This window comes from Seriola aureovittata, chromosome 5 (genome assembly GCF_021018895.1).
Source record: "Seriola aureovittata isolate HTS-2021-v1 ecotype China chromosome 5, ASM2101889v1, whole genome shotgun sequence".
NCBI classification, from domain to species: domain Eukaryota; kingdom Metazoa; phylum Chordata; class Actinopteri; order Carangiformes; family Carangidae; genus Seriola; species Seriola aureovittata.
In genome coordinates, this window is record NC_079368.1 from 15,648,671 (window position 1) to 15,676,315 (window position 27,645).

At 38.6% G+C, this 27,645-nt stretch overlaps 1 protein-coding gene across 5 annotated transcripts; it reads left to right on the forward strand.

Moving 5' to 3' along the window:
• The first annotated feature begins 238 nt into the window (after positions 1-238).
• clip1a (CAP-GLY domain containing linker protein 1a) lies at positions 239-27,595 on the forward strand. 5 transcript variants are annotated; one of them, XM_056375585.1, is made up of 27 exons: positions 239-364; positions 4,425-4,720; positions 6,024-6,586; positions 7,277-7,401; positions 7,553-7,769; positions 7,881-8,078; positions 8,217-8,308; positions 8,618-8,678; positions 11,435-11,539; positions 12,948-13,856; positions 14,067-14,183; positions 14,428-14,485; positions 14,600-14,683; positions 14,782-14,938; positions 15,194-15,359; positions 15,562-15,777; positions 17,420-19,873; positions 20,845-20,982; positions 21,639-21,745; positions 21,928-22,048; positions 22,164-22,216; positions 22,397-22,417; positions 22,964-23,081; positions 24,006-24,156; positions 24,302-24,354; positions 25,624-25,751; positions 26,517-27,595. In XM_056375585.1, exons 2-27 carry the CDS (start codon positions 4,630-4,632, stop codon positions 26,743-26,745), a joined length of 6,732 nt encoding a protein of 2,243 aa, XP_056231560.1. In that variant the 5' UTR covers positions 239-364; positions 4,425-4,629; the 3' UTR covers positions 26,746-27,595. The 5 variants fall into 5 exon arrangements, with proteins under 5 accessions (XP_056231560.1, XP_056231559.1, XP_056231561.1 ...); XM_056375584.1 differs by lacking the exon at positions 239-364 and adding an exon at positions 663-947; XM_056375586.1 differs by lacking the exons at positions 239-364; positions 22,397-22,417 and adding an exon at positions 664-947.
• The last annotated feature ends 50 nt before the right edge of the window (positions 27,596-27,645 follow it).

The window sequence follows — 27,645 nt, forward strand, 5'->3', positions numbered from 1 at the left end:
GTTCCAACTTGTTCCAATCCTAAAAGACATTTTTATGGGGTGTATGCGTAATTACAGAAAGCAAAATTTATGTGTGAGGATATAACTCCACAGTATAAAACTTTTCTTTGGCAGCGAACTTTATTTGACTCCCTTTGATTTCTTCATTGCAACAGTGAAGTGTTTTTTGTGGGGAGTGCTCCATCTTACTAAACATATCATCTTTGGTTGACGTTACTCTCGGCCGTTGGACACATAGCTAGTACACTGGGCTGTGCCTGCTCGTGTGTGATCCGAGCAGTAGTCGTCGCGGTTCCCCATTTAGCTCGCTAGCTGTGTAATTTTTTTTTTCCCAGAAGACGAAGGCTGTATAGAAACATATCAGGTCAGTATTAGCTCACGCCGAGGTCACGTATTTCCGTAAACTTTCTTGTCATTTTGCTGTTGATAAACCACGAAACTAAACGCTACCGTAAGATGAAAGTTGCTCAGGTAGTGAAGACGTTACTTGAGGTGTTAGTTCAGCTAGCTAGCTAACCAGCCCTTCTCCTGGTCCTGACCACCGGCTCGCGGTATTGCTCGGGCCTCGCAGCTAACGTTACTTAGCAACTAATCACGTCTATTCTTATCGTGATAACATACTGGGATTCATTTAAGACGAAGAGGTGACAGTAGAGTCAGCTGGTTGCTCATTAGAACAACATTATACAGCAAGCTATCTTTACAGGTGATCTAATCTGAAACAATTTGTTATGCTGACTCTCAACTTGTAGCAGCAGTGTGCCCTACTGGAGCCTCGGTGACATTGCGGAGACTTTTGGACTTAAGGAATTTGCTTCAGTCGTTAAGCTTACGAAGGTGGTCGGTCAGTATGTTATTCAGATATTTGAACATGTGGAGGTAGTTGCCGTTTCAACTCGTGATAAACAGGGTATCATCTCACCAGAGACGCAGAATTAGCTAATAAGGTAAGTTAGCTGACATGGTATTGTTGCACTGGCTCCACTGTTACCAAACGTGCCACCTCATCGACAGCTCTCAATCCGTTAGCTACTGATAAAGGTGGCAAAGCGGGGTAATGTTAACAGGCCAACTCGTTGACCAATCCTCAGGATAACTTATTTTACTGCCCAGGCGCACACCATGTAATATTTCAATGACGCAGGTGTGGAGTCTCTGCATTAGATCGTTTTGCTGTATATAGGTGTGTCTTAGGCTTTTTATGATCAAGCCTTTCTGTTTGACTCAAAAAGCAGTTGAGCTTGTTTGGACTGACATGACTAAAGCTTGACAGGCTTTAGTCTTTGGAATTGCAAACACAATACCACTTGAAAGTCAGACATCTCTGTATTTCTACTAGTCATTGAACTTCATGATATGGAATTTAAGAATATGTGAAAGAAAGGCTTACATTTGTTTGGAAGTCATATGATCTTATGAACTGGTCACTTAACAGGAATTTAATGTTTTTACACGCATGCTTTATTGATTTTAGCCCAAGTGGAAACCACTTTGTACAATTGTAAGAGCCAGAATTGGTGCGGGGTAGGGCTTTATGTATATATACAGCGAAAATGATTATAGGTTTAATGACAATGAAGGTTGTCAATACAGGTGAATCTGTATGCACAGACACTGAGGATGCAGAATGCTTCCCGCTCTCATTCTTTGCCTATGTCCTGTTAGTATTTTTCTACACCTTCCTCTGTCATTGCTAGCAGGGGACTACATAATCCTCCCAGCAGATGTTTCCTCAAAAAGGAAGAACCAACTTGCTTTGGCCTTGTGATGATAAAATAAGATTGTAGGTGTATAGGTGACATCAGTGAATACATACTTCTGAAGGCATACTTTTACATACATCCTATTTTTTGTTTGATAAAATGAACTCACACATAGTTTACACCTAAAAACAATCTCACAGCTCTCATGAAAAATGTTCTGCCTCAATAGCTTGAGCTGTAAACTTAGACAGCCCAGTCACAGCTTGACCTTCTCTAAAAACATTAAAAAGGAAACATGTTTGTACTTGGTTCAGTATTCTTGAAGTCAATAGGTAATATTAGCTTAATGAAAGACAAGGTGGAATCAAAGCCCACTGGCTTGTGTACCCAGGCAGAAATGGATAGAGTTTTTATTGTTACTACAAATTTATCTTATGTCTGTATAAAAACATGGTTTTGCGTCCTCATAGTCAGCAAAGATATGCCTAATAAAATATGTGGGATGTAAGTACCGTTCCCTTCCTGTGTTTTTTTTTTAATCCATTGCCTGGACAGACTCTAAGCATGTAAACTTCTGACATTACAAATATGGAAGTGTATGATGTATATTTGGTCATTTGAGAAGTAGACTAAATCTCAGTTCTGTTTTACAGGCTGCCATTTACTGTTTCTATGTAATCAGAAATAATGAAAACAGACAATGGTGGATTTTGGTGATAGTTTAAGATTGAAGTTTAGTCTAGTTAAGTATTTCACTTTGAAAATCATCATTAGATTAATTCCCTTAAACCTATGCAAAACATTGACATTTGGCTTTCTTCCTGGCTACAGATTAGAGTGAGAGTGGCAAAAGATTAACATTACTGCAGTGGGAAATTCTCCAGACTAAATGGATCATTTTCAGCTGACTGCATCAGCTCACCAATCAGAGCTGAAACATCCTCTGCTAATGCTCTCAAGACAGTTCTACTAAAGCTTGGTGGTTTTCTTATTTAACATCATTTTGCTGTTTAACTTTTGGCTGTAACAATGTGGGAAATACTGCATATGATTTTTACATTTCTTTTTATTTCCACCACGCAGTCTCTAGCCATTTAAGTGATTTCTTGGTCTGGCCTCTTTTTGACCTGAGGGCACTTCAGTATCATTCAAAGACACAGTAGGGGAAAACCAGAACACTGCATTCAAACTAGGTTATGTGTGCTGATGGCTACCCTTCATTCTCTGCTGAGAAATATCTTAAGAGGTGTGTGAGAGTCTTTATACTGGGTTGTTTTGGTGAACCTACATGCTGTAGCTCTTAGGCCCTTTCAGGAATGAAATGCATGTTTGTGTTTTGCTGTTGAATACGTTCTATATTCAATTTCTATCCTGCGTGAGGTCAGGTATCTTAGCTGACTTAAAGTAGACTCAAAACAACTTTGACTTTGTTGGGGAGGCAAGAAGGCACTCTGACATATTGTCATGGGTTTGCTGATACAATTTTTTATAGGTGTATCTCACAGTAAAGGAAATGTAAAGGGTTCATGAATCCCTTCAATTTCATAAATCAAAGAAAATTCTACATTTTTGAAAACCAAAATTGTTCCAAAAAAATTGTTAATTTTCTTTCTTTGTGAGTCACAAACTTATTACCAAATGTAATTTTGTAATACACCATGGCAGAAGCATGTTTGTAAACATACTGTACACTGTCTAGCCACTCATGAAACTACATGTGTGCAGTTACTATTATAACTATGTAGTAATTGTTGAGTCATCCTTGCTTTAGGTTTCTTGTGTGGTTATCTTTCACTGCTTTGGCTGTAATCACACAACAAAGCATCAGACTTGGTGTCCTTGACCTGATGTGAAACTGTTCTGCAGAGAAGAGATCATGATGGAATGATGCAGCCTTCTTCTGAAAGAGGCTGAGAGGCTACAGATCTGTCAGACTGATTTGAAACCAAATGCTTGGCAGTATTTTCTCAGTAGTTTTGGTCTTGTTTGGTTTAATTAATCAAGGCAATACTTGTATAAAAACCTATCATGATGCCACCTTCACACAGCCATATTGCAAAACACCTAACAACAGGGAGAACATGTTTAAATAGTAGTTTCATCAGTTTCTGTGGAGAGGACATCTGACCAACATGGTAATCTCCTGCTGGTGGTGGTTGTGTTTCTACGGTAATCCCATTTTAGAAAAAGCTGCCAACCAGATTTACATGATTTCATGTGCCAGAATGATAGACTGAGTGAAACAAAGTGTTTTGGGTACTGTGTGTATTGTGGTCAAGGTCACAGATGATGAGCTATTCAGAAGATCATGATGGCAGCAAAATAGACTACATATTGGCTGGCCTTTGACAGGTTATTTTTAGGTCTTACTGTGACGTGGTGTTTGCTGAGGAGCTCGTTGTCATAACAGAAACAAAATGCGTCCATTAACAGAGCACTAAAAACAAAGTCAATGAGCATGTCTCAAAGTCATATCTGTACTTGCTATTCATTAGTTTACTCAAAATAAATTATTGCTGTCAGTGGCACCCACAGAATCAGAGCTGAAAGAAGTTAGCAAATACAACATACATTTACTACCTTAATGATGAATTAACTTGGGTAAATAATTAGATTCCTGATTAATTAGCCATAAGTGATACCTTGAGTGCCTGGTAAAATATATTTGAGTAAGTTTAAACAAAGTCATGTAATGTTTCTTTTTTCCCCCTCTCTAAACAGGGTCCTTTTTGTGAGCACCACTTTTTCTCCCTCCTCCCTTTTCCTGGTTTTTATTTTTGTTCAAAACTTTTTTTTTTTTTTTTTGGTGCGAAGAGAACAACTTCGCCAACACATAGTTGCAACCAATTGTTTTGATGGTCTGGGGTCAGTCTGTACCCACTGACGGACACAAGCCTTGTGGGTCTAACAGATCACAGGAAGAAACATGAGCACAGCCAAGCCCAGTGGGATCAAAGGGCCCAGCAAGATAGCTAGGCCACCTGGGACAGGAGCCCCCAAGACCAACCCCAGCACAGGTAAGATTCTCTTGGTGTCCAGCTTCTCATCTTGTTGTGAAAGTGTGACAGTTTAGTGTTTGCCATTGAATGTTTCGTAGCTAGGGGTTGTTGGTTGATACCTGTGGTGCTGGCACCAACTTGATTTCATTTCTTGTCCCATTTCAGTAGGGCTTGTGATTGTGACATTATATCACACATTGTGCTGCACTTTCTCCATACTGGTTGGCAGGTCTCACTTTGTTATGATGTTATGATACAGCTCAGCTTGTAACACCTTGTAGCTCAGACTAGTTTGTATACGTTCATGCAGTAGTCTCCAATTTGGCATCTAGCTTCCATCAGAAGAGCTAAACAAGGTGGTCATTTCATGGGATGGATAGAACTGATAACACAACTGTAGAAAATAAGACACCCATTAACAAGCTCTTCTGTCTCACATCCCAGTGGATATGCACTACAATAAGCCCTCCTTTGTGTTTGCTGAATAGAGTTTTTTGATTGCATTAAATCATAAGTGATGTAAAAGTTTAATGATATTCGATTATATAAAATATTGTGATATTTGCTGCCATGTTAGATTTTTCATAATATCTATCTATCTATCTATCTATCTATCTATCTATCTATCTATCTATCTATCTGCTCTGCTGCCAAGTCAGATCATCATTAAATGCGTTTAGTGGTATCATCACTTATACCTTAAACATAAAATAAAACACTAAAATACAATATCTGATATCACAATGTTAGGGCTGGAATGTATCAAGTTATTAAATTGTGGATATTGCCCAGGCCTATTGAATAGGCAGTTGGTATGTCAGACCCTTGCTTAAAACAATTGTTTATACTTGTGCAACATAATGACAAAAAGGGCACCTATGTGATTTGATATATTCCAACTGATCACAAAATGTGGGAAAGAGCAGTGAATCAGTTTTGTGTGTGCATTGGTGGTGGCATCAAGGAGATCTAGGCATCACAGCTTTTACACCACTATCTTGCCAAAATTTATGATTTGTGTTCGAGTGTTAAAGCCAGCTTTTCAAACATTTAGCCTAGATTTCTCTCACCACAGCAGTATTACTGTCACTATAGATGTGATGCTGACTTTAATATTGAACATGGAGATGATTCTTTACTTTGGAAGCACACAACTGTTCTAAGATATTCTAAACTCAAGGTTCACTTACACTTTCTTTTAAAGTTAGTAAGTAAACACATTTAACAGGAAAGACGGAACTTCAGAATTGCATGATGATTCAGTCCGAGTCACTGATGGATTTTGAAAGAACTGTTCTCTTTCTCACCCCTTATATATCAGCAGGAGCAAAAGTTGCTGGGGCCGACAAATCAGCTGCAAGTGCCAGTGGAGGAGATGCCCAAAATTCTGAAGAGAGCTTCCAGATTGGGGAACGGGTCTGGGTGAATGGGAATAAGCCAGGCTACATTCAGTTTTTGGGAGAGACACAGTTTGCCCCAGGACAGTGGGCAGGGATTGTTCTAGATGAGCCAATTGGGAAGAATGATGGGTCAGTGGCAGGGGTGCGCTACTTCCAGTGTGAAGCCCTGCGAGGTATATTTACACGACCATCCAAGTTGTCTCGCACAGAGGGGGAGGCTAATGGAACTCAGACGGCACCGCCCTCCCGAGCTGCATCACCCACTCCTTCAGTTGGTAGCGTAGCCTCGCATACACCTGCCACAAAATCAACTGTACCCTCAACTACCACAGCAGGCAAGAAGGCCTCCACCACTACACCAACTACACCAGCTACACCATCTTCCAACCTTGCACGCACCAACAGCGAATCTATCTCCAACCTCTCAGAGACCGGATCAGTCAAGAAAGGGGAAAGGGAACTGAAGATGGGTGACCGTGTATTGGTAAAGCTTGTTACATTATTTAAAACAAAAAAGATAACTTGTCCTTCTGTCGATATTTAAGCTAAGTGACTGAAGTCTAACACTCCTTTTTTGTTCTTTAGCAGAACTGGCATTAGCAACAATGCTTGTTTAGAGTCGCATGACTCACAGAACCCTCCTTTTCTTCAGTGTAGCAATCTCAGAGAAATGAACACATGATACATGGTATCTTACTCTTCATGTCACCAAACTTCCACCTCTGAGTCAGTGGGAGTACTTTTACTAACACTGTTGAGTGCAGTCACCATCTGTGTGCAGTCCTGTAGGTCTGATTATATCTTGATGAGCACCTTCCTTCCTCATTACAGATTCCCTTTTTTCTCCCTTTCCTCAGCCAGGACGCTGTGTAACACATTATTTAAAGAGGAGGTGTCACTCATGCCTATTGGGATACAGAGGAAATGTGCTACCACTAATTTAATATCATGTAAACCTTACAGCTGTGCGTTTTTTAAATAATTATAAGAAAAAAGAAAGTTTCACATGTTGATAGTTTGCCACATTATTTTCAAAGCTGGCACACGTTTGTTCCTGTTGCTTTGATGGAATTATCTCAGGGGTTTATTACCAGGCAAAGCTGATTAGTCTTTAGGCCTCCCTTATCTGTTGAGGGGATTAAATAATGGCTAATGTTTTGTATTTTCCTGTCAGGTTGGTGGTACAAAGGCAGGAGTCGTACGTTTCCTTGGAGAAACAGATTTTGCCAAAGGCGAGTGGTGTGGTGTGGAATTGGATGAGCCTTTAGGAAAGAATGACGGGGCAGTGGCAGGCACAAGGTACATAAGCCACTGGGTTTGTAAATAATTAATAATATATAATAATAATTAATTAATAATAAAAGGTTTTATACTTGTCATCCACATGCATATGTGGATATTTATACTATAACTTCCATTATCATGATTGTATTCAATTATCTGTCCCCAGATATTTTCAGTGCCAGCCCAAATATGGCTTATTTGCTCCAGTGCATAAAGTCACACGCATTGGCTTCCCTTCCACCACGCCAGCCAAAGCAAAAACAACAGTTCGGAAAGTAGTGGCCACACCATCGGGGCTGAAGAGAAGCCCTAGTGCCTCTTCCATCAGTACCATGAGCTCTGTGGCATCCTCTGTCAGTGCCAAGCCCAGCCGCACAGGCCTGGTGAGACATGGACACACTCAGTAACAAAAATGTAAAGATGTACTCATACAATTCTTTTATGCTTTGCTTACTTACCAGTCTGACCAAGCTTCTCTTCTGTTCTCTCCATAGCTAACCGAGACATCATCACGGTATAATCGAAAGATCTCAGGCACTACAGCCCTGCAGGAGGCACTGAAGGAGAAGCAGCAGCATATTGAGCAGTTAATGGCTGAGAGGGACATGGAGAAAGCTGAGGTTGCCAAGGCCACTAGCCATGTTGGAGAGATGGAGCAAGAAATTAGTCTGCTCAGGGATGATCAGGAGCAGGTCAGATCACCCAGTGGTTGATTAGTTTGGATTACCCTGCTGTTGATCCTAGATTACTGTTAGAATTAGAGAATCTCTTTATTGCCTTGTAATTTATGCTAATTTTTTTTTGTTCAATGTCTGATCTTTTTGTTGAAGATGGAAGCTAAGATGGATCAGTTACGTGCCTTGGTCGAAGCTGCAGACAAAGACAAAGTGGAACTGCTGAATCAGCTGGAGGAGGAACGTAGGTAAGGATTCCCAGAGGTATGACAAGTCAGAGGCACACAGTCACCCATGACAGTTTGTAACCATCTATTATGACCCCATAATGATGCTGACATATCAGTATCTATACTTACCCTATATATTTCAAGGTCTTTTTTTAGTTTGTTTAGAGAAAATGAGAGTTAAGATCATAATGCTGGTATAATATTAGTCTTCTAAAGTCGTGAGGAAAGAGGGTTGCCTGCTTAGGCTTTATCTTTCTCTTAATCATTAAAATAAGGCTGTTCCCCAATTAACAAGCTTGAGTAAGATTGCTTTTTTCTGTTAAATAGGAAGGTGGAGGACCTTCAGTTCCGTGTAGAGGAAGCTTGCATTACCAAAGGAGACTTGGAGGTAAATGCACAACACAGATCAACACCATTGCAACTTACACATTTTGTTAGATTTGTGTTTTTAAAAAAAAAAAAAAAAAAAGAAAAAACATTGATCACTGCAAAAATATTAAATCAGACATTGCTATTTTTTTTAAATGAAAAAAAGTGTCACGGATGTTTAACTTGACATTTTTGTCCCACTGATTTAAAATGTAAATTTTCAATATTAAGTCAAAAGCAACAGGCACTCAAGTCACCCTGCATCCTGTTTCCATCTCAGGATTCCATTTCACATAAACCTTGTTCTTTATCCATGTCAAGAAAGTAATTTAATTAATTTGTTTACATTCATCTCTCTTCTTGGGTGCAGGTCCAATGCATTTCTAAGATTGCATAAAATTAACTGGTATCCCTTGTCACAGAGCTATAGTCAAGTCCAGATACAGCATTTGCATTATCTCTTGTTTGTGTTAGCAGTAGAAACTTATCACATGTCTACGTGTTTTTGCATGGGCAGTTTGAAACTGGCTTCATCTAGCATTAGATGATGTGCTTAAAGGATAATGAGGCTTCATGTGGTCAGTAAACCTGTCTAGTTAACAGGCATATTAATGTTGTAGTACGAGCCTAGGGGGAGACTTAATGTGGTGTGATAAATTATATATTTAGGGAACTTATCACTAGAAAATGTTATTAATGTTTGCCTGTTATGAAGAGATAAAAGAGTTTATTGTCCTAGTGTTACGAAGGGACCTGCATTTTGCTTTTTCCTTCACATAATATTTTACAGTAATTCAACACAGTAGCCTCCGATTACTCATTTTCCTTTTCTCAAGTGAGTCATGTTCTCATCCCAAGTTAGGATATGCAGACTACTGGGGCCCGGTGGTATCTCTGTTCATATCTGATCAAAGGATTTGTTATTTATTCCACAGTGCTACACAAGGAACCATCTCAATTACCCCGAAGGCATCCGAACTCAAAATAGATGTTTAAAATGAGGGCTACAGGGTTAGAATACCCCTTTATCTTCTTTTTTAAACATTTATACTAACACTTTATTATTTACTCACAGCTGTGGATATATTAAAAACTTGCATGCAGCTTGAAAAACACCAACAAAAAATACTTCAAACAGGCCAAACTCAGAAATGCTGTGTTGACTTCAGGTTGAAGGTGTACTAATGTTGTGCTATAACCCTCAGTGCCTCCCTGTTCAGTGATGTGATGTTATTGCTTCTTCTTCCTTTTCTCGTCCTCGTCTTTCATGTTGGTCCAGTGCTCAGCATGGAACCACTGGAGATGCTCCCTTGTCATTCCACTGCCCAGTCACAGACTTGAATTCAGTCTACCCACAACAACAAAAGGGGAATAACACTCAGCTTAAGAATTCAAATGTAAATTTTATATAAAGATACATTTTCTCAAGCTAAATTATATTTTATAACTACACAGAAAATGAAAAGTGGCTACATACAGTGTCTAAGTTTTTACAATCAGAATGAAATGAAATGTACAGTGAGCCCCAAAATGTAATTGTTATACTTCTATAGTCACACCTTTCCTTGCTTCATTCATTACCTTTTTGAGTGTAGTATTTCAAATAGTTAGTTAGACATGATAGTTAACTTTGTCAGACAGAAGACCGAATGTCACATAACACACATAACATTTAAAAAGGTGCTATTCCCCTTTCAAAAAGAAACCTTAAGTTAACATACACTTGGTAACATGTATGACTAGAAGCAGGAAATGCTTCATTAAGTTGCCATTAAACCCTTACTCATAACACACAATACCAAGAAGTCAAAAGGGAATCCTTTGTTTCTTGAGCCCCACATGCTTGTTACTGATTGATTTCTTTTAAGCTCGTCACAAATCCTGCACATGGTGGTCTGATAGCTGGTGGTTTCTTATACAGTACTTACATTATACAGTGTGGGCAATGGCCTTATCACGAAAGAGAGAAAGCAGTGTGGAGGCTGATGATGCTGTAGGGTTGTGTACGAAATCTAGACCAAAGTCCTAAATAAGATGAGTGAAATAAACAAGATATTTGGATCAGTGCAGTAAATAATGGGGGTGTAGCTGAAAATACAAAAAATACAAAAGAAATTGTCTTTGTATTGACTTTCTATTGTCAGTTTAATATGACAGTTCTACAGCATTAGATATCTTCTGTATGATATAATGCATTAACCTCATATTACAGAATTAAGTGTAGGGTTTAGAAAACAACCATCACTGCTTTCTCTCAATGACATGGTGAAGTCATTTTTATGCTATCTACTTGCTGGCTTGACACATTATAAAGTTTCTGTGTATAATAACAATCAACGTGCTTTGTTCACCAGGTGTCTATTTTGCATGGTTACTTCTAAATTGCCTCCATCAACATACTCACCCTGAACATCCATAACACATGCCCCCCTTCTTTTGCTGCCTGTCTTGTACTTTCCATCATTCTTTCACAAAATTCCTTATGTTCAGCTCTTAATGGCACAGCCTGAAAGTTCTGCATTGGATATCATCCCATTTTCACTCATCCACCACTGCTCACCTCCACCCAATATCCTTTACCGAACCTCCTAAATACTCAAACACACACACACACACACACACACACACACACACACACACACACACACACACACCATCTCCATAATCACTGTCCAAACCCCTCTATCCTGTCTCCTTCCCTCTCTGTCTGTGTTGGGCTGGCATGTGATGGTGGCACTGGTGTGTTCTCTTCCTCTCCCCCTTGTTTACTAACAGACGCAGACCAGACTGGAGCATGCCCACATTAAGGAGCTTGAACAGAGCCTGCTCTTTGAAAAGACCAAAGCTGAGAAACTCCAAAGAGAGTTAGAAGACACTAGGGTAATGAATTCTGCTCTGCAGCGTGCTGCGTTGGAAAAGAGGGCCTGGGCCGGGGATAGTGGCCAAAACATTTGCAAGGGGTACAGAGAGGTGCCAAGCAGTAACTGGAGCTTTGCTTTGTATGGGTTTGTGGCGATTGAACACCTCAAATGCATTTTTCCAGCTTCACATGAGAAAAACAGTACTCCTGCTTTGACAGCAAACAAATTAAATCAAATAATAAACTACTATATGTATGAGGTTTGTTTAAATGCTCAAATCACATTCTGCTTAAAGTTCTAGTTGCAAATTCTGCATCACAGTTTGTGGAATTAGCTGAGCATGAATTCTGTAACCATTTTTGAAATATTAACTTCCCTTACATTTAAATTGATTGATTCAAAATTATTTTACATTGAAAAATATAAATTTCTATTATAACTGTCAAACAAATAACCACATGCATCTTTCAGCTGTCTCCAGTGACCGCTCTTTTGTACTATTTTCCAATAAGTTACTCAAAACTGAACTCACTTTTGCTTTACTGGTATCACTGCTTAACCAGACAGACAAACTTCCCCCTTGTCCCCAGCTAATCAGTTATTATTGATTAGCTTGGTTATCCTATGTTCTACTTCCCCAGTCCTTCCCAGCATCCATTTGTCCTGCTTATTTGGTGTCCCTGCATTATCCTAGTCTAAAACCTGCTCCACCTCCCAGACTATGCATCGTTGTGTTCCCCTAGTGTATTATAGTTATGAGAAGAATCAGTAAAAATATGTGTCTTGTAGTGTCATGAGGATGAGGACCATAGTTTCTATAGGATCCTTTTTGCAAATGATTTCATTAAGAAAATGTTGATTTTTGAGGAAAACTCAACCAAGCTGTTAAATATTATGTTGAAGCAGCTAAAAGAGATGCATGTTTGAGAACATTGAAAAAACATAGATTTGGTATATAGGTGGATTAATATAAAAATAATAGGACATGCCAATTCTCCCTAAGACTCGTTTTTATAGATTTTTCTTAGTACATAATTCTCTTCAAAAATAGCATTAATTCAGTGATGAAGCCTTTTAATTAAATGGATGGTGGAAAATGTCTTGCACAATGCTGTAGCTCCATTCATGCTTTCAGTGTTCACTTCCATTCTTTGTACCCTTTATAGCCACAAGAGGTCAGTATAACACCTTGTATTTTGGGATCAGTGGTTTTATACCCAAGCAAGTTGAACAGCTTACCTCGCAGTAAGCATAGTGTCACTGTTACCAAGAGCTTTATGTATTATTTCAGTTTACTAATTCGTTTTTCATTTGTTTAATAATAGTTAAGTATGATATAAGCCTCTTAATAAGCTTTTGTTAGTTCACACTGGTCCAGTATGTTAGATTCTGACACATTTTTAAATGCAAGATTTCTGCTTTTAAAGGTTGCTACTGTGTCGGAAAGATCCCGTATAATGGAGCTTGAAAAGGACCTTACAATGCGTACAAGAGAGGTAGCTGACCTGCAGCTGCGTCTTGGGACCCAGGAAGGCTCAGCGGACTCTGACGCTACTCTTTCTCCTCTTCTGGAAGAGATAAATTCTCTTAGGGATCAGTTGACTTCCCAAGAAGCTAAGCAGCAAGAAGAGCTGGCAAAATACAAGGAGAAGCTAGAAGCTAAAGAAAAGACTCACAGTGAGGCAGTTGCCCAGCTTCAGGCTACATCTGTGAGGATCTCTGGTGACAACGAGCAGTTGCAGATGCGTTTAAGTCAAGCTGAGAAGGAGAAAGCTGACATTACTGAACTGTGGCGTTCTAAGTTGGAATCTGCCATTGCCTCTCACCAGCAAGCAATGGAAGAGCTAAAGGTGTCCTTCAGCAAAGGTGGTGGTGCCCAGACAGAAGAGCTTGTAGAGACCAAAAGTGCACTAGAGAGACTGAAGGTAGAGCACAAGTTGGCTCTAGAGGAGGCTGGAGCCAAACATGATGCTGACACCACAGCTTGGACTCGGGAGATGCAGGCCCTGAAGGCACAACTCTTGTCTTTGACTGAAGAAAAGGAGCGACTGGAGGAGTCGCTGAGGTCCAGCGTTGAAAAAGCAGAGGAACAGCACCTTGTGGAGATGGAAGATGTTCTTGGAAAGCTTCATACTGCTGAACTTAGGGTAAAGGAGCTTGAGGAGAAAGAAGCAATGTTGGCACAACAGACCCAAGACAAGGACAGAGAAACCAAAGAGCAGATGGCAGAGATGGTTGCTCTGCGCAGCCAAGTAGCACAAAGTAACCAGGAGGTTGTGACCTTGAAGAGTCAGTTAGAGGATGTTCAGAACCAAGGAAACCATCAGGGCGCTAAGGTGGGTTTTTATTCACCTCCTTTCCCATTTCAATGGTATGTGTATTTCTATGTATTTGCCATGCTTTAGCAAAGTGGTGTCCTTACTACTTCTGTCAAGTATGGCATTTTCAGACAATGATTGTTGGTCATTGCTTTATTAATGTTCAGTTTTAATGTGCAGATTTCTTTGCTGTTACTGAATTTTTTTTTTTTACTTGACGTGCTATAGGTTAGTGAATTGAGCTCTCAGTTGGAGGGCCAAAAGAAGGAAGTCCTTTCTTTACAGCAGACCCTGACCACTGTAAAGCAGGAGAAGGACACCCTGGAACAGGAACTTGGAGGCTTGGTGAGGCTTATGGCATAATATTGGATGTGGATAAAGTGTCTGTTTTGTTTTAGGAATTAAATCACTGGGCTTTTTAATGTTAAGTGTTCTCTGATGAACAAAGTATGTAATTGTGTCACTGTTTCTAAAGTACCCCTGTATAAACCATGAAAATAACACTCCTCAAATTTTGACTTGTAAATTTCTCTATTGCTGAAAAATCATACAAAAATATTGTATAATGTAAAATGATTTTTCCCCACAGAAACAAAAGTTGGCTGAAAGCACAGAGGAACAGACAAAATCAGCAAAAACTATGCAAGGTAAATAATTTAAACAGTTGTTCTTTGTTCCTTCCACCTTTTCCCGTCATCTGCTGCATTTTGCCTTTTTCAGTTTACAACAGCTTCTAGAATCTAAAATGTAACATTTTGCAGAAACACTTGTGAAGCTCAGCAAGAAGGAAGAGAAGTGCACATCCCTGACCACAGAATCAGAATCTCTAAGAAGTCAACTTGCTGGTGAGATTATTCAAACTGCATTCTTTTGTTTGTTATTGCTGTAGTATATTTTTAAAACCTGTAGATCGTACAAGCAAACTCATGTTGTTTTCAATCAGGGCTTGAGAGGAAGCTGAAGACTGCAGATGAAAAGCTTGATCAGTTTTCAAAGGATAAAAACAAGCTCGAAAATGATATTTCAGACATGATGAAGGCATCTGGTGATAGTTCAGTACAGCTGACCAAAATGAATGAAGACCTCATACAGAAAGAAAGGTAGGCCTACCCCATTTCATTATTCCCTGCTTTTATATTACTTTATTACTGCACTTGAAACTAATTATATCAGTCATGTTAGAAGTGGATACTTACTTTGCATTGACATGTTATAATCAATATGCAAATCTCTTGCTTTTGTTTTATTCCCTGCTTTAGGATTTATTTAAGTCAATTTATTTTTCATCTAATTTGTGAACTTCAGATCACGTTTTGTTTTTTTTGTTCTCTGACTCTTTTTTTGTCATCACTCAGGAGGCTTGAGGAGTTACAGAGTCAAGTTGCAGAGGAGAAGGAGAAGGTGGCACACTTTAATGAACAACTCCAGCAGGAACAGTCCCGCAAAGAGCAGGAGCTGAAAGAGACCAGAGATGCACATCAGTCTCAAATAAGAAGCCTTCAGGAAAAGATTGCTACCTTGGTTAGTATTCTAGGGCCCTCACAAAATGAGAATTGTATGTCAGATAATTTAAGATTTAGTTTTATAGACCTTAAGATTTGAAATACTTGATTTAAAATCTCCCACTTAAGTGTCTACTTAAGTAACTGGATGCTTTAAAACAAGTAAAGAAATGCTGTAATGTGATTAGTTATTGCCTGTCACATTTCACCAACCTTTCTAGGAGAACGCTGTTAAACAAGGTGAGAGCCTGGTTGAAGAGCTGAAGGCCTCTCAAGAGAAATCCTTGTGTCAGGCCTCAGAGCTTCATGTGAAGGAACTTGAGGTGCTGCAGAGTCAGGTTGACAAGTTAAACCAGGAACTCTCCTCCTCCAAGGACAAAACCCAGGAGCTGGAGAAGTCGGTGTCTGAGCTACAGTCATACAAGGAACAGGCTCAGGTAAAGACAAACCCACATAGGCACAGACATATTAGTTGAATCAATGTGATTTCAGTTCTCTGCAAAGTGTAATGTAAAAATTATGCTTTATTTATTATATATTTTTACTAATGGGTTAATGGTTGATCAAGTCATCAGGAAAAATATCACTGTTCCTATTTGTAGATGAAAATTTGTTTTTTAAAGGACCTATATGTAAGTTTTTGCCATTACTGCACAGCCAACAATGGCATTAATAGCTCTTTGCTTTCCAGTCTAGAAGAAACATTGTGATGAATTCAGCATCATACTTCCTTTACTCACCAAGGGCTGTATGGAGCAGTGAAAAGCAACACCACTCTTGTTTTGCTTCTATTTCTATCACTGCTTTTCTTATACTGAAGTTAGCATGCTCACCAGATAGCTCCAGTCCAGCCAGCCTGTCTCATGACTTTCCGATAGCAAGTCATTGTGACGTCCAGTCTCCCCTGAAGAAGTAATGCTGCTCTGGGGGCGTATTATAACTTCTTGTGTTGTAAACATTATGATGGCTGAAGCTTACATATGCCAAGAAAACTTACATATAGCCCCTTTAAACACAGCACAGAAGTTAACACCAGTTTAAACTCTAAAAGAGAATGTTACAACAAAGTTATGGGAGACTATTTGTAACTGTGTAACAATTTTTCCCTTCATTTAACGTCAGTGATTAATGTGTATGATTAATGTGTATTATCAACAACATTTTCACTCTTACCATCATACAGATTATTTGTGATAAGTTCCCTCCTGACATTTAGGACAATAACCTCCTTTTTCATATTCATCTTGGCTCTATATTGGAGTGCTATATGCTTGCAGGGGTTCACCTTTATGAAATTATGTCTTTAATGTATTTTAAGACAATTTATGGTTATTGGAAAAGCCTTACAAACAGATCACAGTAAAATAAATTTTGTTCGGGCTGCTCAATAGATAGTTATGCACTAGGTAGGATTCAAGTTCAGTTCAAGCTCAGTCACTAGTTACAATTGGCATACTATATGTTTAGCTACTGATTGAAATGTTCTTTCAAATTACAATAGCTGATAACCGCTTTTGTTATGAACCCCTGCTAGCATCGTTTATTAGCCTGATATTGCATTTAAGTAGAACATTTTCACTTCCTAAGAAAAAGATAGTACAAGTGACAGTCAGTAAGTAAAAGTTAGTGAAATTTGTACATCACGAAACGCATTTTTCTTTTCATTTTCAATACAATAATACACATGGAGAATATGTATGTAGTGTGGATCCCCATAGTAATTCAAGTAAGTGCTGTATAAGATGCTATAAATGATATAATTATACTCTCTGGCAGCTATCAGCCACTCTTTGTTTATATGTCAGTAAAATTTGTTGGCATCAGTGTATTTAATATATTTATTTAAAGTAAGTAAGGGTTGAAGTGAAAATGTTCCACTTTTTTTTTTTTTTTTTCTCTTCATTGTGGTGTAAGCTGTGGTGCGATCTTTTACCATTTTTGATGCTTCTGCAGCTTAACATTTCCAAAACCATATCACTTATGTCCATATCTGCTTGGTTTATTTTTTGATTCATCTTACTTTTCCCTGCATATATATATATTCCCCTACTTTTTTTCCTTTCATCTTTATTTTTCCAGTGTCTTTCTGCTGAGCTTGACTCCTACAAGCATGACGTTGAACAATTGTCCAGAAAACTGGAAAAGCAGAGTCTAGATCTGGAAACCATTTGTAAGGAAAGTGAGGATGTTAAGGCTGAGAGAGACAAACTGGAGAAACAGCTTTCAGATGTGCAGACAAAGTTCTCTGCCCTTGAGATTAGTCACCAGGAGCTTTCTGTCCATAATAAAGAACTGCTAATAACCAGAGATGAGCTTTCAGAAAATCAAGAGGAATTGCTCAACAACAACAAGCGCTCAAACGAAGAAAGGATTTCATTGAACACTGAGTTGGAGAAGCTAAAAGATCTTCTACATGAGGTGCAGACTGAAAACACAAACCTGAAGCATACTGAAGGTGAACACCAGGTCCAAATCGAAGAGCTTCAAAAACAATATGCAGAGAAGAATGACTTGCTCCTAAAGCATCAGCAGGACATCCAGCAAATTCAGGCTAAAGGGAAGCAACTACTTGAGGATTATGAAAATGTCTGCAAAGAGAGGAACCGCCTTGAAGAGAACCTCAATGAAAGCAGCTCAAAGCTCACATGTGAGAAGGACAATCTAATTTTAGAGAGAGATGCTGCTAGAAATGCCAAAAAATCTCTTGATGCTAAGAATGCTGAATTGCAGGAAAAACTTAAATCTTTAAACTTAGAAAAAGAAGATCTTACAATGAAGAATACCCAGCTGCAGGCACTCACAGAAACATTGACAAAAGAGAAGGTGGAGATGTCCTGTGAAATCAGTGCCTTTGTTTTGGATAAAAATAGCCTTGAGACAGTGAAGGAGGAGCTTCAGAATAAGCTCACTGTTACAAAGAAAGACTTGGAGAGCTCTGTCCGTGAATGTGAAGAACTTAAAGCCTCAAAAATGAGCCTGGCCAAGATGCTAGAAGAGTTCAAGACAAGCAGTCAGGTGACTGATTCTGAGAGACTTCATCTTCTGCAGGAGAAGGAAGACTTACTTGCGATCCAAAGAAAGGTCTATAATGAGAAGGAAGAACTCCTCAAAGAGGTAGAAGAATTAAAGGAGAAGCTTCAAATCTCAACAGAACAACTGTTTCAGTCCAACGAAAAATTAAAAGAACTATTGTCATCTTTTGAGCAAGAGAAGCAAGCATTTCGCCTTCAGAATTCTGAAACTGAGATGGTTCTACATGCTATTCGAAAGGAAAAGATGAGCCTGGATTCATCACTAGAGCAGCAGAATATGAATTATGAGCGTTTGGCAGGGGAGAAAGGAGAGTTAGAAGAGAAGCACACAAAAGCCATATCTGAGAAAAATGTTCTTTCACTTGAGCGTGATAAGCTAGCTAGTGAGATTCGAACAACTAAGGACCATTTGGAAGGTTACTGCAGAGCTAATGCTGACCTTATTCAAGAGAAGTCTCATTTAACAACAATGCTAGAGGAAAACAAACGGCAAAAAGACAAACTTGAAGCAGAAGTGACCTCTTTGAAACGAGAAAAGACTGACCTACAAAATAAACTGCAGAAACATAACTCTGATATTGAAACTCTTGTCAAGGGCAAAACTGAACTTGTTCAAGAGCATAGTAAACTAAAAATGGATTTTGAGAAGGCTAATTTAGAACTTGTTCAACAGGTGGATAACCTTACAAAAGACTGTCAGCATCTGCAGTCGTTGCAGACTGAGACTGACAAAAAAGTGCAGTCCTTCCAGAAAGAGAACCAGGGGCTGCTTCTGGAGATCCAGAAGTTACAAAGTCAGACTGAATCAATGTCGGAGGCAAAGCTACTTCTTGAGACTCAACTAGAGGTTGAATCCAATGAACGGAAAAAAAGGATATCTGACAAGGATGGTCTTACTAAGCAAATTGATGAGCTGCAGGAAACATTATCCAGAGTTACACAAGAAAATAAAGAGTTTTCCTCTAACCTTAAGAATGCTGATAAGCAAAACAAGTCTTTTATGGACGATATGGATGCTTTGAAAACACAACTGAAGAAGCAAGAGCAAGAAACCAGTCAGTTGACAGAAGATAAAAAAGAGCTATTATCTAAGCTTGAGGAGATGGGAAAACAGATTACCTTCTTGACCACAGAGAAAGATGACCTTTTAGCTGGACAAAGTAAATTGGAGCAGGATGTTTCTTATCTCCACAAAAGCCAAGAAAATTGGCTTGCTGAACGGTCAAGGCTCTGTGAAGAGTTGGAAAAGTTGCAGGCTAGCCAGAAACAACTAGAGGCTGATGTCAAGGGCCTAGAAACTGACAAAGAACTTTTAGAAAAGCAATACAAGAATGCTGTTGCAGAAGTATCGGCTTGTGCTGTTGTAAAAGAAGAGAATTCCTCCAGCATCTCAAACCTAACAGCTCGGAAGAATGCCCTGCAGGTGGAGATGGATGAAGCCACCCAGCAAGTCAGGCAGCTCGAGTCCCAACTAAAAAATGCCATTTCTAAGCAGCTTGAGGTATTCCTCCTACAGTAGTAATCACTGACACACACAACTTAGAGTGGCTGGGGCTATGCACCTTCTCACTGCATGAATGCTGGTTTGTCTCCCTTTCCTCTATTCTTTTATTTTCGTGTCTAACTTTCATCTTCCATTTACTAACCGCTATTTATACCCCTAGTTCCCAGCCTTTGCCTGTGGGCTTATAACGTGATCTAACATGAGGTGAAATTTTTCTAGGGTACATGATTATGTAGGATTAAGGTGATCACACTCACCCTCTGATGATGTTTCATATTTCATTTGATTGTATTTGATGCATTGTTGATGTTAATACATCATAATGTTAATGCACAAAATGGTAGATGTGGGTATTTCTCAGCATATTGCTGTGAAATAAGTTTTCATTAGTTTTTCTTTATAGAAATTATAGCTCCAATATACTGCTTTACAATGTCATTCAGTCCAATTTTAAGTTCTTGATCAAAATCTCTAGAAAAACAAATAGTATGTACAGAAATAATTAAATATGTTGTTGTACGGCATCTTTCAGGCGTTAAGGATTTGCTACAATTTTATATAGGATTTGAGAGAGTCCTACAGAGACTAACTTTTTTTTCACTGACTCTTTACAGTTAAGTTGTTGGTTGTAGGTTGTCAGGATCCGTTCTGAGGCCACAGGTTGTAATATTGTATTTTAGAATATATACTAATTATTTTCCCCAGTGGGATATTTATGTTGTTAATTGTCAACCTTCTGTTTGGGATTGGTTGTGACAAATTCCAATAAAGTAATATTTGGATAACTGATTCTAAATCAGTTATCAAGATAGCTGAATTATTAAGCATGCAGTTAATTTATTAAATGGTACTAAAATTAGATAATTGGTTGAATTCAAATTGTATTTGCAATTTCCTTATTCCGGGGTCCTTGGGTCATCAATTTGAAGTGTTGTTCTTACTGAATTTCCTGCTCGCGCACTGTTTAGGCTATAGAAGCCTCTGGAAAAACTGCTGATGCTCTCAAACAGCTGACAGAAGAGAAAGCTATTTTGATTCAGGAGAAGAACGAAGCCCAATCTTTGTTGGAAGACCTCCGGAGCTCCAAGCTAGAGATAGAGACCCAGGTAAGAGATGGCTATTGCAGGGAAATTGCTCATATAAGCCTCTAGTAGTGAAGTGGCTCCTCTTATCAAGCAATACTGTATATGTAAGGTCCTGTTCAGACCTAGCATTAACATGCGTCTTCAGTGATCCGATCACAAGTGGACAGCTCTCAGTATGTCAGTTCACACCTGGCATTAAGATGTGTCTCCACATGAACCAATCTCACTTCCCCGTTTTATATGCAAGTGAACATGTATGAGCTAATCAAAAGCACTGCGCACAGCTGTAAGATAAAGTTTTAGCCATTTGAAATAGTAAAATATTTTTAGTTCATTATAAAACTGTGGTGGGACTAATTAAACTGGCAGAGTATGTCAGTTGAGGAGGCAATCCTTCAATGTGACCCAAGACGCATTTGCTTCCACACTGCTAAAAGAATGTGGCCACATAACGCCCAGACAACCTCTGAATGTGGTCTGAGTGATGGATCTCAAATTCGTCTTCAATTCACCTTGGGTGCGTTCAGATTTGTACTCACAGCTGTCCACTTATGATCATATCACCCGAGATGGTTGTTAATGCCAGGTCTGAACAGGGCCTAAGAGGAATAGAGTTAAGTGAAATATTTGGTTTGTATGTCCTATAGTTCTAAATATGTTTGTCATTATTGTTTTAGCTAAAAACATTGAAGAAAGAGAATTCCAAGTACCAAGAAGATCTGAATGTATCCAAAGATCAGCTTTGCACAGAAACTCAGAGGACCAAGAGTCTGTGCAAGGAAATGTGAGTATACCAACTTTTCTGTTGACTCAGCAGAAATCTGTCTGATTTAAATTTGAATACTTTGATGGAATTATTGAGTTACAGTAAATCGAGAGACGTGTGACAGGGTTTCTACAAGCCAATGTATGGTCTACATGAGTTGTATGAATTTTTTAGATGATTCTAACATTTTTATCTGTCAGTGAGGAGCTTAAAGAAGCAGTTTCTGTGAAGTCGCAGTCCCTACAGATACTCCAAGATGAAAACAGCAAGCTGAGTCAGGATCTTGATAACAATCGCAAAGACCAGAGTGATCTTGTGAAGGTGCAACACTTAACATCTTTATTTTAAAAAATCTTACATAAATCTTGGGTATCAGATCATTTTGTATTTCAGCTGTTGATCTGCTGATTGAATTTGAACATTTTTTTTTCCTTAGCTTGAAGATGAGTACTCCAAACTCAAAAAGCAGTTGGAAGAGTTGAAGCAAAGGTAAGACTACACGATCATTTTATAATTTGGGTAGTTTCATTTTCACCAGTATTATGTGAGGTATTTTTAAAGCCTGTTGTCAAAATAAGCACAAATAGTTTAATCTGTGTGACATTTGATAATATGCATTGCATTTGTGATTTAGCGATTGATATGTCATGCTGTTCTTTTCCTTTAAAGCCTGCCAAATAATGCCTTCAGGTACTTCACACTCTTAATATTATATGACATCAGTGAGCATGTAATGGTACCTTTGTATAAACCACATGTGTGTAGGCAGACAAATAGGAACATTAGCATGACACATCCTAAGTCATCATACAAAAAGTAATTGTACCCATAGCCCCATTCCAGTTTCACATGTTTTCACTTAATGGTGTTTTTTTTGCCACTGTGCTTTGAATCTCTTACTTTATTTCCTAGTCAAATACAATGACTGTATGAAAAAATATTTGTAATATCTTTTCATATGCCATATTCCATCTTACCATTTAAGCAAGTGTACCAAAAAATTTGACCAAAAACTGAAATAGGAAAAAAAAAAAAAGCTTTTTTGGGGGTTCATTTTCTATATGGCACTTACAGTAGTTTTACAGTAGAGTTTCCTGTATTTATAATAATGGCCCAGTAATTTGAGCTCCAGATTAATAGGTCTGGTGACAAACATTTTGAAAAAAATGGGGCCAGTTCTTCTCTGCCCAGAAATATTGTATCTCTGAGATTTAGTTGATATTGTGTATTTCATAGTGAGAGCACCTTGAAAGGACAGTTGGACAAGGAGAAGGCCGCCCTCCAACAGTCCATCCATAAAAACAGTGCCTTAATCTCAGAAAAGGACCAGCAGGTGGAAAAGCTGGGGAGCGAGGTGAGAATTTAATGCATAATGTTACTCTCTTGTTGTCAGCTGGTACGGCAAATTGTTGACAAAACTGTTGAGCATGCACAAAATTAATTTAAGCAAGTCAAGAGTTGCACAGAAAAGATTTTGAAGCACAAACTTTGTCTTCTTTATTAATGTATTTATGTTTTTGTTTTGTTTTTGTTTTTTCTGTTTTGTTGTTGTTTTTTTTGTTTTTTTTGGCACCCTCACATCAAAATCTCCTCACCTATCTTTGTAATGCCTCGGCGGAATTTGGTACAAACATTAATATTGACTCAAGGATGAGGTGATTAGATTTTGGTGGTGAAAGGTCAAGGTCACTGTGACCTCACAAATGATATTTTTGGCCTCTTAAATGTGACATCTCAAGACCACCTTGAGAAAATTCATTACATCTGGCAGAAACATTCACTTGGACTAAAGGAAGACACGAGAATGTTTGGTCACAGCCTTTTTTTTTTTTTTTAACAGGATTGCCTGTTAAAGCCTATATGTAGCTTTTGTCATTTTCTTTTCATAGTTGGTAAATAAAACTTTAGAGTGACTGTAGACCTTGAAAATACATTTCCCACATTGCAGAGGCCAACAGGATGTAATTTCTAGGTCAAATAATCATGTCCTGCTTTCATTTTGCGTGTGCTCATAAAACAATCTACAGCCTGCTTAACCTGAAAGAAGATTGTGAGAACGAAAGCTCTGTTGCTTATCTTTTTTAGATGTAATCGTCAAATTGAATTTGTGCTAATACAAGCACAAATTCAATTTGACAATTGTTTGCAATAAATTGTCATTTGGTGATGTATTTCTGTTGATATCATAACAATATGCTTTTAGAGTAACGAGTAATATTTTGTCCAAGAAACATAACTATTTTCCACCATTGAATAGCATGGGTTGTTTTCTTCTTAGCTGGCTGCACTGCGTGGGGAAAGTGCCTCAGTTAAGACACTCCAGGGTACAATTCAGACCTTGGAACAGGACAAGGCTACTCTACAGGAGCGTGTCAGGAGACTAGAGAAGGACCTGGCTGCAGGGCCTGAAACCATCAACAAGTCCTCAGGTAATACTGGGCTTAAATCATACCTACAGCTTATATTTCTGGTAGCACTGGGATCAGTTCTCTGTGAGATGACCTCAAAAAGAAAAGGTGATTAATGAGTCCACTCCTGTTTTCCACGTATTCTTGTTCTTGATGTTGTTTCCAGGTGATGCAGTTTTGGACCAACTAAGGGAGGATAAAGAGACTGCAGAGAGTCAGGTGTGTATCCTGTTTGCTTTTCCTGGATAATACCAATCATAGGCCTGGATAGGTGGGGGTGGGGCTTTTTGCCATTCATACACTTAATGTAAAGATACTTTCCTACCCTGCCCAATTTTTTGTTTTGACAATAACCCAGTGTCATTTATATTTTCATCATATTTGGGGCAGTCGTATGGAAACAATCTTTCTGAATGCTGTTTGTGAAATGACTGTGCTGCTTACATTTACTAACAATACTACTTCTCGTGTAGCAGTAAACTGAATTTTACAGTTCACTGTTGACTCATGTAGCTGTTACAGTATAATGTTTCACAGAGGTGAAATGGGTCTAAATAGATTTGAAATTTCATTGAGAGCATATTGAACTTCTGGCATCATCTCAGCTCTTGCAGGGGATACTTGATATGACAAATGAATCTTTATCACTGTTGTAGTGGAACTTTTCACCCAAAGTGGCGAGCTAACGGCGTGTCATCAGTCTTACAACCATCACTTGCGTCTCATTTCCAGCCTCTGTTTACTATAAAATGTTATACTGTGTTATCTGTGTCAGTGATGACTTGAGTGTGTTGTCTGGCAGTAGGTGGGTCCTAATTTGAATCTTTTTTTTTTTTCTTCTCCCTCTCCTTCTCTTTCTTAAATGCCAACTCCTTTCCTCTGCCCTGTCTCTGATGTTGGCAATGCTACACCACCATCAGGCAGCGGTTTGTTAATGTTTTTCATCAGCTTCACTTGTGCATGTTTGTCTGTCACTGTCACTGTGGCTCTTATGTTTTGTCCAGTGGATCACATTATAGTTGGTGTCAAAACTACAAAACTACGTCTTCCAAAGAAAAATCAAGCTTGATTTCTCAATACCTGTAATTCCCAGGGAAAATTTCAGTTATCATAGATGCTTAGCAAATATCAGATCTGCAAGGATCACTTTTACTCAGTGAGACTCACTCATCATAAGTGGGTATTTTACAGAAATCTCCTAGTGACTCATTCCAAGCTTAAATTTTTCTTTGGCTGACGACTCACAGTATCGTACTCAAGACTAATTTAATTACTTGGGTGATATAGCAAAGTGTAGTTACTGTTATCTACAGTCCTTGTGATAGAATTGAAGTAAAGCCTTGGCACATAATACAGTTAATACACTTTACAGGGAGACCCCTATATCAATATTGAACATAAATTTTGTGTAAGAAAAGTAGTTCATGGACAATAGATTATCAGCGCCAACAGCAACATTGATACTACTGTTTTGTATTTCCTGTACAGATTGAGTTTCTGAATTCCGTCATCGTTGACCTCCAGAGGAAGAATGAGGAACTCAAGGACAAACTTGAGAAAATGGCAGCTGCTGCTCTAAATGGGAATAATCCAAGTGAGCTGGATAACTATGATAGGTAAGTCCCATTATCATGGCAGAACTCTTCAGACAAGGCCAGTAGATCGTTGGGTCTTCCGCAACACTTAAGTTCAATAGCAATATTGCTTTTGTTCAGAGAAGAGTAGATAATTCTAAGATTTACTGATCCTTAGGTAAGATACAGCAAACAGACGCTGGTTCATGAACACAGGCACTGAACCAGATTCCAACAAACATCTCCTTATAAGCCCTGAGGAGTCTCCACCAAACTCCTCAGGGCATCCCCTTCTTTTCTTTATTAGGGAATTTTTCTACCATTATCACCAGGTTCTTTTCTTGAAGTTGCTAAATCAGCCCAACTATTCTAATTTGTCATTGGTCCTAATGCATTATTTTTACACACTGATGGCCCTCAGTTCCCATTGGATGTTTCTTTGTATGTGTAGGTCTTTTCTTACAGTATGATCTGATTTATGTTGTTTGCGCACTTAACACCTGTCTCTATTGACTACACAACTCACTTTAGGCACATTCAGTGTCAATGTCTTGCTTACTTGTTGCATGCATACTTTCAACACACTCAAGGTATATATCCTAATTTATTTATTACATGCATTTTGATAGCTAGTTATACATCTTATAGTTATACATCTTTTGTTGATTACTAAAAATATACCGTACCACTCATATCAGACTGTCGCACACTTCTATTAAAATAACGGCAGCTGTGTGGCAGTACAACTCAACTTTTTACATCACTGGACATCCAGTTACACATAGAGATGCTTTCTTTTCTCTGCAGCCATGGACAGGAACCCGCCAAGAAGAAGCCTCCCCCAAGGCTGTTCTGTGACATCTGCGACTGCTTTGACCTCCATGACACAGAGGACTGTCCCACACAAATGCAGATGCCCGACTCACCTCCACACACTACCTACCATGGCAATAAGGGCGAAGAACGGCCCTACTGTGACATCTGTGAGGTCTTTGGCCACTGGACCGAATCCTGTAACGATGACCAGACCTTTTAAAGCCTTTTTAACCCTCGTCCGCACAATCATTATATTTGCACATCATGTGAGATAAAGCAGTGCTTTTGGGGTTTTAGTTTGTGTGTGTGCATTTTGTGTGCTTGTTTTTGCCAAGCGTCTTTATTGTCCACACCAGCCCTTAAGCGCTCTTAAAGGAGAACAGATTCCTCAGAATCTCATCCAGAAAATTAATATTCAGCAGTTAACAGTTTGTATTTGTAATTGTAAATGACTTTGGAGGAGAAAGGATAAATATCCTTGGTTTGTTTGAGTGAGGGGATACTGTAGGTGGACATATTATTGTGGGAGAAGTGATGTACTTCTTCAGATCATTTAATTTATCAATATCCTAACATTGCACAGCTTGTCGGGGGTTACAAAGATAATATAGTATCATAAAAGGTCTTTATTTGAAACTGTAAATTACTTGATTGAAAAACAATTGTCAATTTGCGCAGAAATTGGTGAGCTATAGTTTATTTTTTTATGCCTGGAAATACTATGTACTCTTTAAAGGTTTGATAGTATGTGTGTAATTTTGTGAAGGGGTGGGGATTTGCTCGCTCTTGCCTGGAGTGAAGCAGTGAAACCCAGTGCTGTTTTTTGGCTTTAATAGGAACTTTTTTATGGTCTTCATTAAGGGACTGCTGGACAATTGGTAAGAAAGAAGCAGTTAAACTGAAAGCCCTCAGTTCCAGTGAAGTGCCCTTCCCAAAAAGTTTCTTCACAATTAAAAGATCATTTCTGTATGGAACAATATAAAACTTAGGCATTTCTTTAAAAATGTTTTGAATATCTGTATAATAATAAATTAAATTTATGTATAAATTAAAAATCAAACATCTCTTAATTGTTCAACTGAAATCACTATGCACAGTGTCTGTGCATTATACTTGTACC

Bases quoted from the DNA above. Each gene is read 5' to 3' on its own strand.
- clip1a (XM_056375585.1), top strand. From the start codon at position 4,630: ATGAGCACAGCCAAGCCCAGTGGGATCAAAGGGCCCAGCAAGATAGCT. The intron at 8,309-8,617 runs GTAAGGATTCCC...TCTGTTAAATAG, and splicing joins CAGCTGGAGGAGGAACGTAG to GAAGGTGGAGGACCTTCAGT. The intron at 14,486-14,599 runs GTAAATAATTTA...AACATTTTGCAG, and splicing joins ATCAGCAAAAACTATGCAAG to AAACACTTGTGAAGCTCAGC.